At 46.3% G+C, this 13,559-nt stretch overlaps 1 protein-coding gene across 3 annotated transcripts in view; it reads right to left on the bottom strand.

The window, feature by feature from the left end:
- Positions 1–13,559, bottom strand: part of LOC140425500 (uncharacterized) — a 290,281-nt gene that overhangs the window by 192,885 nt on the left and 83,837 nt on the right. For 2 of the 3 annotated variants that reach the window (XM_072509834.1, XM_072509835.1), the window contains one exon: positions 10,885–11,066. The exons of the other annotated variant lie outside the window; for it this stretch is intronic. In XM_072509834.1, coding sequence (XP_072365935.1) covers positions 10,885–11,066 — 182 coding nt within the window. The remainder of the gene's footprint in view (positions 1–10,884; positions 11,067–13,559) is intronic. 3 annotated transcript variants of the gene reach the window in all.

Here is a 13,559-nt window from a genome sequence, read left to right as displayed (position 1 = left end):
AGTGCAAATGTTTATTATTCTTTTTTAATTCATTCATAGGATGTGGTTAGGCATCGTCGGCTGGGCCAGCATTTATTGCCCACCCCTAATTGCCCTTGAACTGAGTGGCTTGCTCGGCCATTTCAACCAGATTGCTGCAGATCTGGAGTCACAAGTAGGCCGGACCAGGTAAGAGTGGTAAAATTTCCTTCCCTAAAAAGGACATTAGTGAACCAAATGGGTTTGTACGACAATCGACAATGGTTTCATGGTCATCATTAGGCTTTTAATTCCAGATTTCTATCAAATTCAAATTTTGCCATCTGTCATGGTGGATTCAAACCCAGGTCCCCAGAATATTACCTTAAATCACCAGGTTAGTAGTTTAATGACAAAACCATTACACCACCAACCTACTCATCCTCCCTCCAACCGCCCCCCCCCCCCCCCCCCTTATATATCAATTACACAGTCCCAGTTATCATCCTGGTGAATACTTTTATGCCAAAGAACACTGCAGGAACTATAAAGCAGTTAATCCATCCCATAAACTTCACAGAACACAATTATATAAAACTAAAATACAATAGTCAGGTTTACAGGCTGTATTCTCATCTCAGAATGATGATTAAATCAGTTCTGCTATGTTCCCACACTTTATGATGTAATCTGAACTCTTTAACATGCTAACCGTTGTGAAATAAGTTCAGATATTTACATGGTTCCCAATGCTGCAAAAAAATGTAAGCTATCCACTTGCAGAAAAATGTAAGCTACCCACTTTATCAACACATAGTATTCTGTGTTTCTCTACTTTTTGTTTTACCTTTAATCGAGCAGAAACCATATAGTAAGTGGAGAGATGACAAGGCAAAGCAGAAATAAGCAAATTCTGAATTATCAGTATCTCCAGATTATGTTTTCTTTCCCCCCAAATAAGCCAAACACTTACCTCTCATGTACTGCTGTTAAGCAGTTATTTTTTTGGCAGTACTCAAAACAATAGTTACAGGTGTCAGAAAACATGTAGGAAAATCTGTTTCGTAAAGATGTGCAGGTTCGGTGGATTGGCCTTGTCAAATTACTCCTTAGTGTCCACCGATGTGCAGTTTTGAGTGTGGGATTACGGGGATAGGGTGAAGGATTGAGCCTAAGTAGGGTGCTCTTTCGGAGGGTCGGTGCAGGCTTGATGGTCTGAATGGCCTCCTTATGCACTGTAGAGATTCTTCTATGAAACCCAAGAGGAAGCCACTTTCTATTCTTTCTCGCATTAAGTTCCCTTATGTGACTTCCTGTCAGGGATTCAAAATGGTACCAGAGGGACAAAGCATAGTGGTAATGTCTCTGGATTATGTTACTCCTTTATGGTAAAATTACTTGACATCTGAATAGCTTTATCATACTAATATTAATGTTCATCAAAGAAACAGTTCAAGGGGATAAGGATTGGCAGAAGCTTGAAGGTAAGTGAGTCGATAGTGCCAAGACTTGGCATGAGTGCGACAAGAGTGTTGATGTAAAGAGATTCAAAGCATTAGAAAATGCCAAATTGCTTACTATTCTTGTGCACAGTAGCTGTTAATACTGCAGTAAATCCACATCAGAAAAGGTGGTGAAACATGGAAGCACGCAAACCAAGTCTCAATGCCAAGAGTGTTGTACACCTTGCAATTTCAAAGTAAAAAAATGTTAATACTCAAAAAAAGGCTTCATATGTCTTGCCACATTATTTTAAGTGGACTGTGTTGTGTTGGGCGCTCTGGATCCTTGGAACACATACAGGTCACCAACACTTGAAATAGTGCAACACTATTTTATTGAGTCATTAACAGTTTAACATACTCTCACTGAGGGTTAACACGATACTAGTTTTAACTAAAGACCTTGTCCGAACCAGTCGATGCACTCAGCACATGGTGAATGTCTGTGCTGCAGGCTGTGAGCTCTGTCCTACTAGGAAGCTGCAGCTCGAATGAGTGGGAACTCTGATGCCCCCTGTCTTTATAGTGCGTGTGCTCTAACTGGTGATTGGCTGCGGTGTTGTGTGTGTTGATTGGTCCCACTGTGTTCCATCAGTATGTGTGTCTGCACCATGATATACTGGTGTATATTATGACAGACTGTTTCTTTAAAAATCATCAATTGATCTCCCCTTGGGATAGTGGAGTGTGAGGTCCTGTATTGAGCCCAATAGATGCTCGCTAGAGGGAGCTTAAATACAGTGACCCAGACCCAGACTGGCAGTTCCCGATGGTCCCGGGCTGGAACAAGAGCATTGTACCCAACGGCTGTGACTTTATTAAACCTTGGTTTTGCCTAGTCTGGCCTCCGCTGGAGCTTATACAACCTGTTTCACACTGTTAGCCCTATTTGTATTCCCAGCATTTCTAGGCATCCAAAATCTCGGTCGCGATGCAGCTGGGATAGAAAAGCTAATGGAGAACATTTAACTGTTGCAGAGAACCGCTCAAACATTTCTGTGATCTTGTTCCTGGAACAACTAGCAGGAGAAAGGGCTTTGCCAAGTTCCTCTTTTATTTTCATCATTGTGGCATGACTGCAGAAAGGTCTGAACACAAAGCCATGCCCAAGGTCGTCTTAGAAATCTTTTGGGGTCTTGGTTACAATTCAGCCAAAAACTGAAGTAAATTAACATATTTTTCGGAAGAACAAACACAACCTGGCAAATTTATTATCATGTATAACCAGATCCAGAATGAGTACTAAACTGGGTTTAGAACCAAGATTGGCAAGTCTCAAATTTATTGACATGTATTTGCCAATATTGGATTTCTATTTAGGCCTGCAAGCAGTCTCTTGAGCAAAGGCAGATAAATGTCCCTGTACATTATGAACTGCGTCACAGCAGATTTCTTCTCCAACTCTGGAATCACAGACATGTCATAATATACATCTATGTATACAATGGAGTGCAGACAGGCAGTGATTGACAAACAGGATGACCAGTGAGCGCACAGAACAGAGCAGCCAATCACCAGACAGGACACAACCACTATAAAGCCAGAGGGCACCAGTTTTCCCGCTTTCTCGGGACCCAGCCTCTGAGACAGTCAGAGTTAGTGAGCTGGCCAGTGCAAACACCATGTGGTAGCTAGTAAGTTGGTTAGGCTAGTATCAGGTCTCCAGTCAAGTCAACATAGTGTCAACCCACAGTTGAACATGTATAATAGTTTAGATGTTAAATAAAATCGTGTTGCATCTTATCAAGTGTTGGAGGTCTGTCTCTCGCTACACTGCATCAAGTGCAGTCCACATCGACCCAGCCTACCCAACACATCAAGACAGGCATTTAACATTTTCAATTTCCTTCCTTCATTCCTGATAGGTTAAGGGAGGAGAGAAATCTTTCATTCTGATCAGTGGGTATCCATTCCACCCATTGTCCAAAAATGTGTTTAAAGGAGAATTTTAAATTAATGAGGTGTTCCAGACTGGCAGCTGACCCCTGTCAGTGAGCAGGGGGAGTAGAGCTTGGTGCGATTGCATATAGAATTACAAATGCGCGCACGAGCATATATTTCGTAAACCAAGGTTGACTCAAACTCTGAGATGCCAAGTGTCACGACACCCTGGGCTGCTGCGTAGTCAATTCCAGCCCCACTTGACCTGCAGTCACAACACAGATAAAATTACATTTTATTTAAAATACCCGAGGTCCTTGGCTGAGCTCAATAAACTGCAGTCATGATGTTTGTAACTGTAACACAAGTAGCCTTTTATTATGTACAGTATTATAATTAAACTGGCAGAAAATATAACTGACCATCTAATATCCCTTTCCTAACTCCCCCCTTCTGAACTACCCCCACTCTCTACACACACACACACAGCCAAACAACACAGAGGGGAAAGGGTGATGGAAAGGTCAAGAAAATATTAATAAAATAAAAGGATATAGATCTTTGATGCACTGGGATGATTTCCAGTTAGTGTATCTCTGAAGTTCAACTTTTGTTTTGATACTTCGTCCTTTTAGGTTTGAGATGGTTTCTCTGACAAGGTTGTCTACCTTCTTTGCAGATTCAGCATCATTCCAGGTTCACAGTAAAGAATGTGCTGGACACTCACTGCTTTCAAAATAAGAAAGCAGTTCCATCACTTCGCTGAGCTGGAGCGAGAGAAAGCATTCCTTTCACTTCCAAGGTCTAAACTCTTCTGCTGAGTTCTCTCAGAAAAGCATCAAGCAGGAACCAATCATTAACCGTTATTAGACATAACACTGTCCCTGGCCAACCCACCGGTGCCAGTTAACCAATTGAACTGACGTCCTCCAAAACTGGTTCCTAGGAGTGCCGAGGAGCCTGGCCTCTTCTCTCCAAAAACAAAACCTGGGAACACAGTGTCCTGGCAAGCAGGTTGTTTCAACTGAGTCGTCTGCTTAAAGGCACATCCCGGTTATGGGTCCAATAATAAAAGAAAAGAAATGGGAAAAAAGGAAATAAACGGGAGGACTCATACACAAGAGTGAGCATTTTTGTCTCACAAACAAGACATCCAGGCTGCGAAAGATTGGACTTTCTAGTGACAATGCAAAGTTTGAGCTACATTAGCCGGATGATGTTTGGAAATAAAGCCAGTGGTGTTGTCGGTCTAATGGCCAATTCCTGACCTGTGAGCATGCCCAGTAAATACCGACCTAACGAATGTTGAGGAACTAGGTCATGAAAAGCCAAAAGATTGGAGCCAGATGGCAACAACTTTGTACAAGTAGAAGCAACAGGGAATCTAGTTTGATGCAATGAATGATTTAGAGTGATGAGCATGTATTTAACTGAAATAGCATGTGCAGATCTAATTCATTGCGTATGCAAAATTAATGTATTTTTGAAAGAAATTAGTTTTCTTTGGTTCTGTCTTTAATATTGTTGTCATGCTGTTCAATGAAATTCTAATAAATGAAGAGAGAAACATACTCGGAGCAGAATTTCCATTGGCTGCTTATTAAAATATCTAAGCATTTTCTGATGTTTATTTGGTGTCTGACTTTCAACTGACTTTGAGCAGGTAAACACAGTGCACTGTATATAATAATGATGGTTGACATCTGCTGAATTGGAAACATTAAATTGCGACTGAGAAATGAAAACAGGCAAATTTTAAAAGTTTTTATTGGTTGAACCAGGCTTACATATATACGCAAGAATTGGGTGTAATCGGAGTGGAGAGAATGTAATTGGGTTCAGTTAAATTCTCTGCTGGGATCAAGATTCTGTTGCAATCGGGTATACGTTTATAGAGTCAAATATCCAGTCCTAAAAGTCTATCCATGTGCTGAACAGATCTAATGTCAGCCTACGAATTTGCTTCACCATTTCTTATGTGCTCATTCCTCAAGTTAAAGTTCGATGATGGCTGCTGGTATCCAAGAATTTTCTTAACTCTAACTGTAGAATTGACACACGATGCAATAGGATATCATAGATCATAGAATTTACAGTGCAGAAGGAGGTCATTTGGCCCATCGAATCTGCACCGGCTCTTGGAAAGAGCACCCTACCTAAGCCCACACCTCCACCCCTATCTCCAAAACCCATCAACCTTACCCAACACTAGGGGCAATTTTGGACACAAAGGGCAATTTTAGCACGGCCAATCCACCTAACCTGCACATCTTTGGACTGTGGGAGGAAACCGGAGCACCCGGAGGAAACCCACGCAGACACGGGGAGAACGTGCAGACTCCGCACAGACAGTGACCCAAGCCGGGAATTGAATCTGGGACCTGGAGCTGTGAAGCAATTGTGCTAACCACTGTGCTACCGTGCTGCCCATATGCTTCTCTTCTCCACTACCAACCACCTCTTTAATTCCCTCCTCTCTTCCCACCCGCCTCCCACTCCCAGCAACCATCAACAAGTGCAAACAGCTCATGATGTCCTTTGTGACTAAGATGGAGATCTTTCATTCAGCTGCCTCTGCCACAGTTCACCTTAGCCCATCAAGTCTAGCTTGTCCTCCTGTCCTGCTCTTAAACCTATATCTTTCTCTTCCATTTCTCCTCATAGCCTCCCATTTCGTCTCATTCTCATTTTGTCCATGAGACCCATTTCCTGACCTCTTGGCCTTATTCCCACCAAACTACTGTCCAACTTTCCTCCCTGACCCCAACGCTCAAGACTGTAAATGGTGCCCTTCTCCCCTCTCCTACAAATTTTCTGTCATCGTCCCTCCAAACCTACACTTGGACCACCTGCTGTTGCAAACTAATGTCACATCCCCAAACTCTCTTTCTGCTCCTCAGTACTTGAATGTGTCGTTGGCTCCCATATTCATGCCCAATATTCTTTACAACTCCAATAAGGCACAGCACGGAAGTGACCCTTGTCAAAACCACTAACATCGTCAGACAAATGTAGCCTTTGATATGGTTGAAAAAAAAGAAAGATTTAGATTTGTAAATAGGGCTTTTGTAGAGTAATTGGTTGATGGATAAGTTAATGAGACCATGATGCAACTGTGACATCAGTAGTTAGATGGCAGAGGGACTCCAAGAGAGCTAGACGCAGAACAGTCTGTATCCTCAATACAAAGTGCAGATTATGATTCCTTGTGTAGTGCAAATAAATCGTTCTAACAAAACTGTACTGTCTGTCCCAAGTGACGTCCTGTCGGGGGCAGTGGGGACATGGAGGCACAATGGTTAGCGCTGCTGCCTCACAGCACCTGGGACCTGGGTTCGATTCCTGCCTTGGGTGACTATCTGTTCTCCCAATGTCTGAGTGGGTTTCCACCGGGTGCTCCAGTTTCCTCACACAATCCAAAGATGTGCAGGCTAGTTGGATTGGCCATGATCAATGTACGGGGTTATGGAATAGGGCAGGGGAGTGTGCCTCGATAGAGTGCTCTTTCGGAAGGTCGGTGCAGACCCGATGGGCTGAATGGCCTCCTTCTGCACTGTAAGGATTATATGGATTCTCTGGCAAGCTGAGGCACTTAAATTGCCATTAATTGGGCATCCAGCAGTAGGCAAGGATCCTGACAGCTCCCAGGGAACCTGGTACCCACCTGCATCAGTGTCTGCTGTAGTTTCACACAAGCTGCACATTGAAACATAGAAAATTTAAGGCACAGGATATGACCATTTTGTCCATCATGTCCGAAATGAAGCAATCCAGCTTATTCCCACTCTCCAGCTCGTGGTCTATAGCCCTATAGGTTATAACGTGCAAGTAATTTTTAAAAATACAATGTGGTTTCTTCTTCTACCATCCTTTCAGACAGAGAGATCCAGATCCCCAGAACCATCTCAATAAAAAGATACATCTTCAACTCCCCTCTAAATACTATGCCAATTACTTTAAAACCGTGTCCCTACTTATTGACTCTCACCTAACCAAAATAGGCCCTCCCTTTCTCACTGCCCTCAATTTTATACATCTCAATTAAATTACCCCTCAGCTTCCTCCATTCCAAAGAAAACAACCCCAATGTTACCTCACAGGTACAATTCTCCATTCTTGGCAGGATCCTCTTAAATCTCATCTGTACCCTGTCTAGTGTGATCACACTCTTCCTGTAATGTGGTGAACAGAATGCAAGAACATTGGCTGTTAGATGGAATTAAATCTTTTACAGTTCATAAAAGCTCTCACTTGCTGCGGTGATCCAAGACAGCCAGAGTGGCAAACAGCCCATTGGTGACCTATCTTATATATTTACAGGCTGAGAGATCCGCAAGATGTCTGCTGGTAGTCAAATAAATTCAGGGATGGACCAAGGGTGGCCACCAGGTCCAGAAGGGAGAAGGTCTTTTTGAAGGAGGCAATTGATGTTGGTGCTCAACTGTCGTGACGATCGGACAAAACCTTTGCTCGTCAGTCAGGTCCAGGAAACTAAGATCACGTCTGTAGACACTCTCACATGGGTACTGTCTCTTGTGATCTTGGCACTTCTGTTGGTCTCCACTCTGGTGCTCAGCACCTCTCTCCCGTGCATCTGCTGATCCCACCACAGCACACTGCTCCATGGTGCCTTCTTGTAAACAATTGCCAGGGGGAACTGACAAATCAGCTTTAAGCACTGAGCCTTCCCTGATCAACATAAAACCAGACAACGCTGGAAAAACACAGTAGGTTCAAAGTCATGTTGGACTGAAAACTTTAACTTTGGCGGGATATCAAACACGCCCTCGCAGTGCGCTTCACGCTGGCGGAGGTGACCTACCACTGGCCGGCGGCAGGATCATCTGGTCCCCCCCCCCAACTGTTACTGCAAAGTAGGGGTTTTCCATCTGCGGGACCAGAAGATCCCGCCGGTAAGAATGGCTGGAAAATTCCAGCCTCTGTTTCTCACTCAGATGTTGCCAGACCGGCTGGATTTTCAAGCATTTTCTGCTTTTATTTCGGATCTCCATCGTCCACAGTATTTTTGCTTTTTATTTGGGTCGACATTGGGTAATCTAAACTACAAGCACCCACATGAAGTACACTTTATACTCCCTTTCTTTTCAATGGATAGTTTCCCCAAGAAATTCCTGCTCAAGATGTTAAATTCAACAGAATGTATAAATCAATTAAAAATCCTCTAATTTCCATGCCATTATGATGGTAAATGCTGTCATATTGTTGACTGAGTTGCACTAATGACTGAACGAACATGTTACTCACACGCAGTCAAACACACCTCTTAAATCCCAAAGTAGGTACTTTAACCCTGGTTTTGGTTGCGCTTCAACTTTTACTTTCCACCCAAATTCAAACCACCTTTCTTGGATGTTAAAGTCCTCCCATTAACTCATAAATCATATTGAAAAACAAAATGCATGTTATACATACATATAGCACGGTGGCACAATGGTTAGCACTGCTGCCTCACAACACCAGGGACCTACGTTCGATTCTGGCCTTGTCTGTGTGGAGTTTGCACGTTCTCCCCATGTCTGCGTGGGTTTCCTCCGGGTGCTCCGGTTTCCTCCCACAGTCCAAAGATGTGCAGGTTAGGTGGATTGGCCATGATAAATTGCCCCTTAGTGTCCAGGGATCTGCAGGTTAGGTTACGGGGATAGGGGAGTGGACTTAGTTAGAGTGCTCTTTCAGAGAGTCCGTGCAGACTCGATGGGCATCTGAATTGTAGGGAATCCATGATTCGAAAATATCTTTAGACAGCCCTTCCATTTTGTGCCATTCAGATTTTCCAACCCCTTTGACTTTCACATTGCCTCATATGCCACATGCCATTAAAATATTTAAACTAAAATGGATAACTCACTTTAGGCACAAGCGCACACAATATCACCAAGGTGCAGCGTCCGCCAATGCTGTGGCAGTGCCACAATAATGATGTTATGGAAGGAACTGAAGATAAATGGAGAGCAAGCGACTAGACATATAACGTTGCAAAAGGGAATTGTTTCATTGACTCAGTTGAAAAAAAAACCATATTACATTTGTATAGTTCCTGCAGTAAGACATCCCAGCGTGCTTCACAGTAACATTACCAAGCAAATTTTGACACAAAGCCACATAAGGAGATATTGGGACAGATAGCTTTTAAGTATTTGACAGGAGAGAGGTAGAGAAGCAGAGGTTTAAGAGGGAATTCCAGAGAGTAGAGCCTAGGCAATTAATGGCACAGCTGCCAATGATGGATCAATGAAAATTAAGGATGTTCATGGCCATAACTTGAGGAGCGTCAAGATCCTGGAGGGTTTAGGGTTTGAGGAGGTTTTTGAGGCAAGGAGGAGTAAGGCAGTGGAGGGACTCTTAAAGAGTGATGAGAATTTTAAACTCAAAAACACACTGGAACTCAGACTGAAACCTAGTGGTTGCGGAGATAAGAATAAGGCTCAAGATGATCAAGACTGTCTTTGTCATGGATTAACAATGGCGGTTTCAGTAGATCACAAAAGTACAGAAACATGTTTCAAAAATGAATGACAGATTTGAAGAGTTTTAAAAGCGACACAGTGCTTGCTATTGAATAACATTGGAACAAATTTAAAACAGCTTTCTGTGGAAGAGCAAGGGTAATCTTGAGGAAGAGGCTAAAAGCCAAAGACAGCAAGAGAGAATCTACATTCTAAAGGGTACCGATAAGGAAATAAAGAGGTGAGTTCATTGTAAATACAATTCTGATCAGAATGTGTATTTATAAAGCATCTTGGACAGAGGTACCAAGGTACATAGCTGCAGGTCAGAGGGGCATCAAGCAAAATGGGGCACTATTAGGATTGGTGACCCCAAACTGGTTTCAAAGAAGTGTGTTTTACAGAGGGTTTTTAAGAAAAAGGTGAAGAGGCAGAGCTCTTTAGAGATGGAATTCCAGAGAGTGTGCCATCTAGACATCCAAAGACATTGCAGCCAATGGTGGAAGGAAGGTGTGGGGTGAAAGAAAAAGGCCACCCAAGGGAACTGCGAGGGAAGCACAGTTGTACAGTGGTTAGCACTGCTGCATCACAGCGGCAGGGTCCCAGGTTCGATTCCAGCCCTGGGTGGCTGTGTGGAGTTTGTACATTCTCCCCTTGTCTGCGTGGGTTTCCTCCGGGTGCTCCGGTTTCCCCCCACAGTGCTAAGATGTACAAGTTAGGTGGGGTTATGGGGATAGGGTTGGGGAGTGGCCCTAGGTGGGGTGCTCTTTCAGATGGTTGGGGCAGACATGATGGGCCAATTAGCCTCCTTCTGCACTGTAGGGATTCTATGAGATGGAGATGGGAAAATAGATGGAACTTAATGAATGAAAATACAGCGATAGAAAATAGAAGCTGCCAGAAAACTCAAGGGTACAAACAGGGCATCTAATAAGGGGAGGAAGAGTACAAAAGAGATCGGAGAACGAACAGTGGTAGATTTTACAGTATAAAAAGGTTAAAATGTGTCAATTTAAGTGAGCAGGAAAGAGATGAAGGCCGATTAAAATAAAGAACCCATTAGCATCAAACAAGCCTACCTTGGAAGAAGTTTTTCACTCGGAGGTAGCTGACACTGAGGCGAAGGACGGAAAGTTTATCCAATTTGGAAATAATATCTGGTGGAAATGGTAGGAGACTGGCCAGGTGGTCTAACTCAGCATTCAGACGGTCTCTGTGCCTTTTAGATGGATTGGACTTCACACTGGTCGGTGCTGACTTGCTGTTTGGAACATTCCAGAAATAGCAGTGATTATTCACAGTACGTAATTACCTCATGAATTGAGTGAAGACAAACAAACAGACTATTTTGTACATTTTAGTATTGGCCATGTTGAGGCTGAAAATTAGGTCTCTATTTACTGTAAAAAAAAAAGGATCCGAGGGCTCGTGCTGGTTATGAAGGATGTTTGCACTGGGAACCAGGGTTAGTGCTTGGGGTGTAAATACCCTGGGCGAAATTCTCCTACCCGCCCCGCCACATTTCTGCTCCGACCGGCCGGCGGGAGTCTCCGTAACACCGGCCGGTCAATGGGGTTTCCCATTGTGGGGCAGCCCCACGCCGTCGGGAAACCCCCGGGCGCCGGCAAAACGGAGACTCCCGCCGGCGGAGAATGACACCCCCTGTTCGTACATGGCCGCTAGACAACTCTACCTGACCTTCTGCCTCATTCCCAGATTTTCCATCTTTTTTCCCCACTCTGCTGTTTTGTTGAAATCACTTACACTTCTCCCCCCCCCCCCCCCCCAGATCTTTCTATTTTTTCACTATCTCCATTTCCACTCTATTTTGAATTGCACCAGCATCCATTTTGTTATTCAATCCCTCCTCAGCCTATTTCCCCCAGTTCAGCACTTACCTAAAAGCTCTAGATTCTGTTGGAAGGTCAGAAAGGTTGAATTCTACAATTACCTGGAGATAGGATCTATCATTCAACTGTGATCAATAGAGGAAGAGGGCAGAAAGAGGGGGGAGTGGGAGGAGAGAGCGGGCTGGAGCGAGGGGTGAACCACTGTATTGTATTGTACTGTTGTATTGTTACATGCCTGGGCTTGTCCCTGCTGGCTCCGAATGACTGTAGTATATATTAGGTGTAATGTGGTAAACTACCACTGTATTATATGTAATGTGGTAATCCACTGCCTGCTGGCACCGCCTCCCCTTGGGCTCGGTATGAAGGTGGCTAGTCTCCGCCGCTGCCTCAGTTCGGGATCCGAGGCCAGGAGTTTGCTTTAGTTTATTAAAGCCTCAGTTATGTTCACCACTTGTCGTGTGTTCATTGATGGCATATCAGTGAGAGAGGGCTGGAGCGAAGGGGGGTGAAAGAGAGGGCTGGGGGGGGGGGGGGGGAAAGAGAACAGTGAGGGCTGGAGCGAGGGAGGGGATGGAGTAGAGAGAGGGCTGGAGCGGGGGGGAAGAGAGAGCTGGAGCAGGGGAGGGGGAAGAGAGAGGGCTGGAGTGGGAGATGGAGAGGGCTGGAAGGGGGGTTTGAGAGGGCTGGAGGGGGCGGCAGAGAGGGCTGGAGGGGGCGACAGAGAGGGCTGGAGGGGGCGACAGAGAGGGCTGGAGGGGGGCGACAGAGAGGGCTGGAGGGGGGCGACAGAGAGGGCTGGAGGGGGCGGCAGAGAGGGCTGGAGGGGGCGGCAGAGAGGGCTGGAGGGGGCGACAGAGAGGGCTGGAGGGGGCGACAGAGAGGGCTGGAGGGGGCGACAGAGAGGGCTGGAGGGGGCGACAGAGAGGGCTGGAGGGGGCGACAGAGAGGGCTGGAGGGGGCGACAGAGAGGGCTGGAGGGGGCGACAGAGAGGGCTGGAGGGGGCGACAGAGAGGGCTGGAGGGGGCGACAGAGAGGGCTGGAGGGGGCGGCAGAGAGGGCTGGAGGGGGCGGCAGAGAGGGCTGGAGGGGGGGGTAGAGAGGGCGACAGAGAGAGAAGATGGAGAGGGCTGGAGGGGGGGACGGAGAGGGCTGGAGGGGGGGGCAGAGAGGGCTGGAGGGGGGGATGGAGAGGGCGACAGAGTGGGAAGATGGAGAGGGCTGGAGGGGGGTGGAGAGGGCTGGAGGGGGGGTAGAGAGGGCTGGAGGGGGGATGGAGAGGGCTGGAGGGGGGATGGAGAGGGCTGGAGGGGGGTAGAGAGGGCTGGAGGGGGGATAGAGAGGGCTGGAGGGGGCAGCAGAGAGGGCTGGAGGGGGCGGCAGAGAGGGCTGGAGGGGGGGATGGAGAGGGCGACAGAGTGGGAAGATGGAGAGGGCTGGAGGGGGCGGCAGAGAGGGCTGTGGGGGGGGTAGAGAGGGCTGGAGGGGGGGGTAGAGAGGGCTGGAGGGGGCGGCAGAGAGGGCTGGAGGGGGCGGCAGAGAGGGCTGGAGGGGGCGGCAGAGAGCGCTGGAGGGGGGGACAGAGAGGGAGTTCCCAGGGTTCCAAGCCCGGTCTTAAAGGGGACATCACCTTACATGATGACAAGGCAGTAACCGTTCATCACAGGGAGGGAGTGAGAAAAGACTGAAAGAGAGAATGGTGATAGGGGTCAAGAGAAATGGCCGGAGGAGGGGAAAGACGGGGTTGGAGGGGAAGAGAGTGGGCTGGAAGGGGAAAGAGAGGTGGCAATGAGAGGGCTGGAGGGGGGAAAGAGAGGACTGGCGGGGTAGGCAGGAGAGAGATGGGAGGGTGAGGGGGAAGTGTTGGAGGACAGGAGGGAGGGGCAGGGAGAAAGAGAAAGAC

The sequence above is a fragment of the Scyliorhinus torazame genome, chromosome 6 (genome assembly GCF_047496885.1).
Source record: "Scyliorhinus torazame isolate Kashiwa2021f chromosome 6, sScyTor2.1, whole genome shotgun sequence".
In the NCBI taxonomy this organism is placed as follows: domain Eukaryota; kingdom Metazoa; phylum Chordata; class Chondrichthyes; order Carcharhiniformes; family Scyliorhinidae; genus Scyliorhinus; species Scyliorhinus torazame.
Note: the sequence above shows the minus strand (reverse complement) of the source record. Positions and strands in the feature narration are given on the sequence as shown.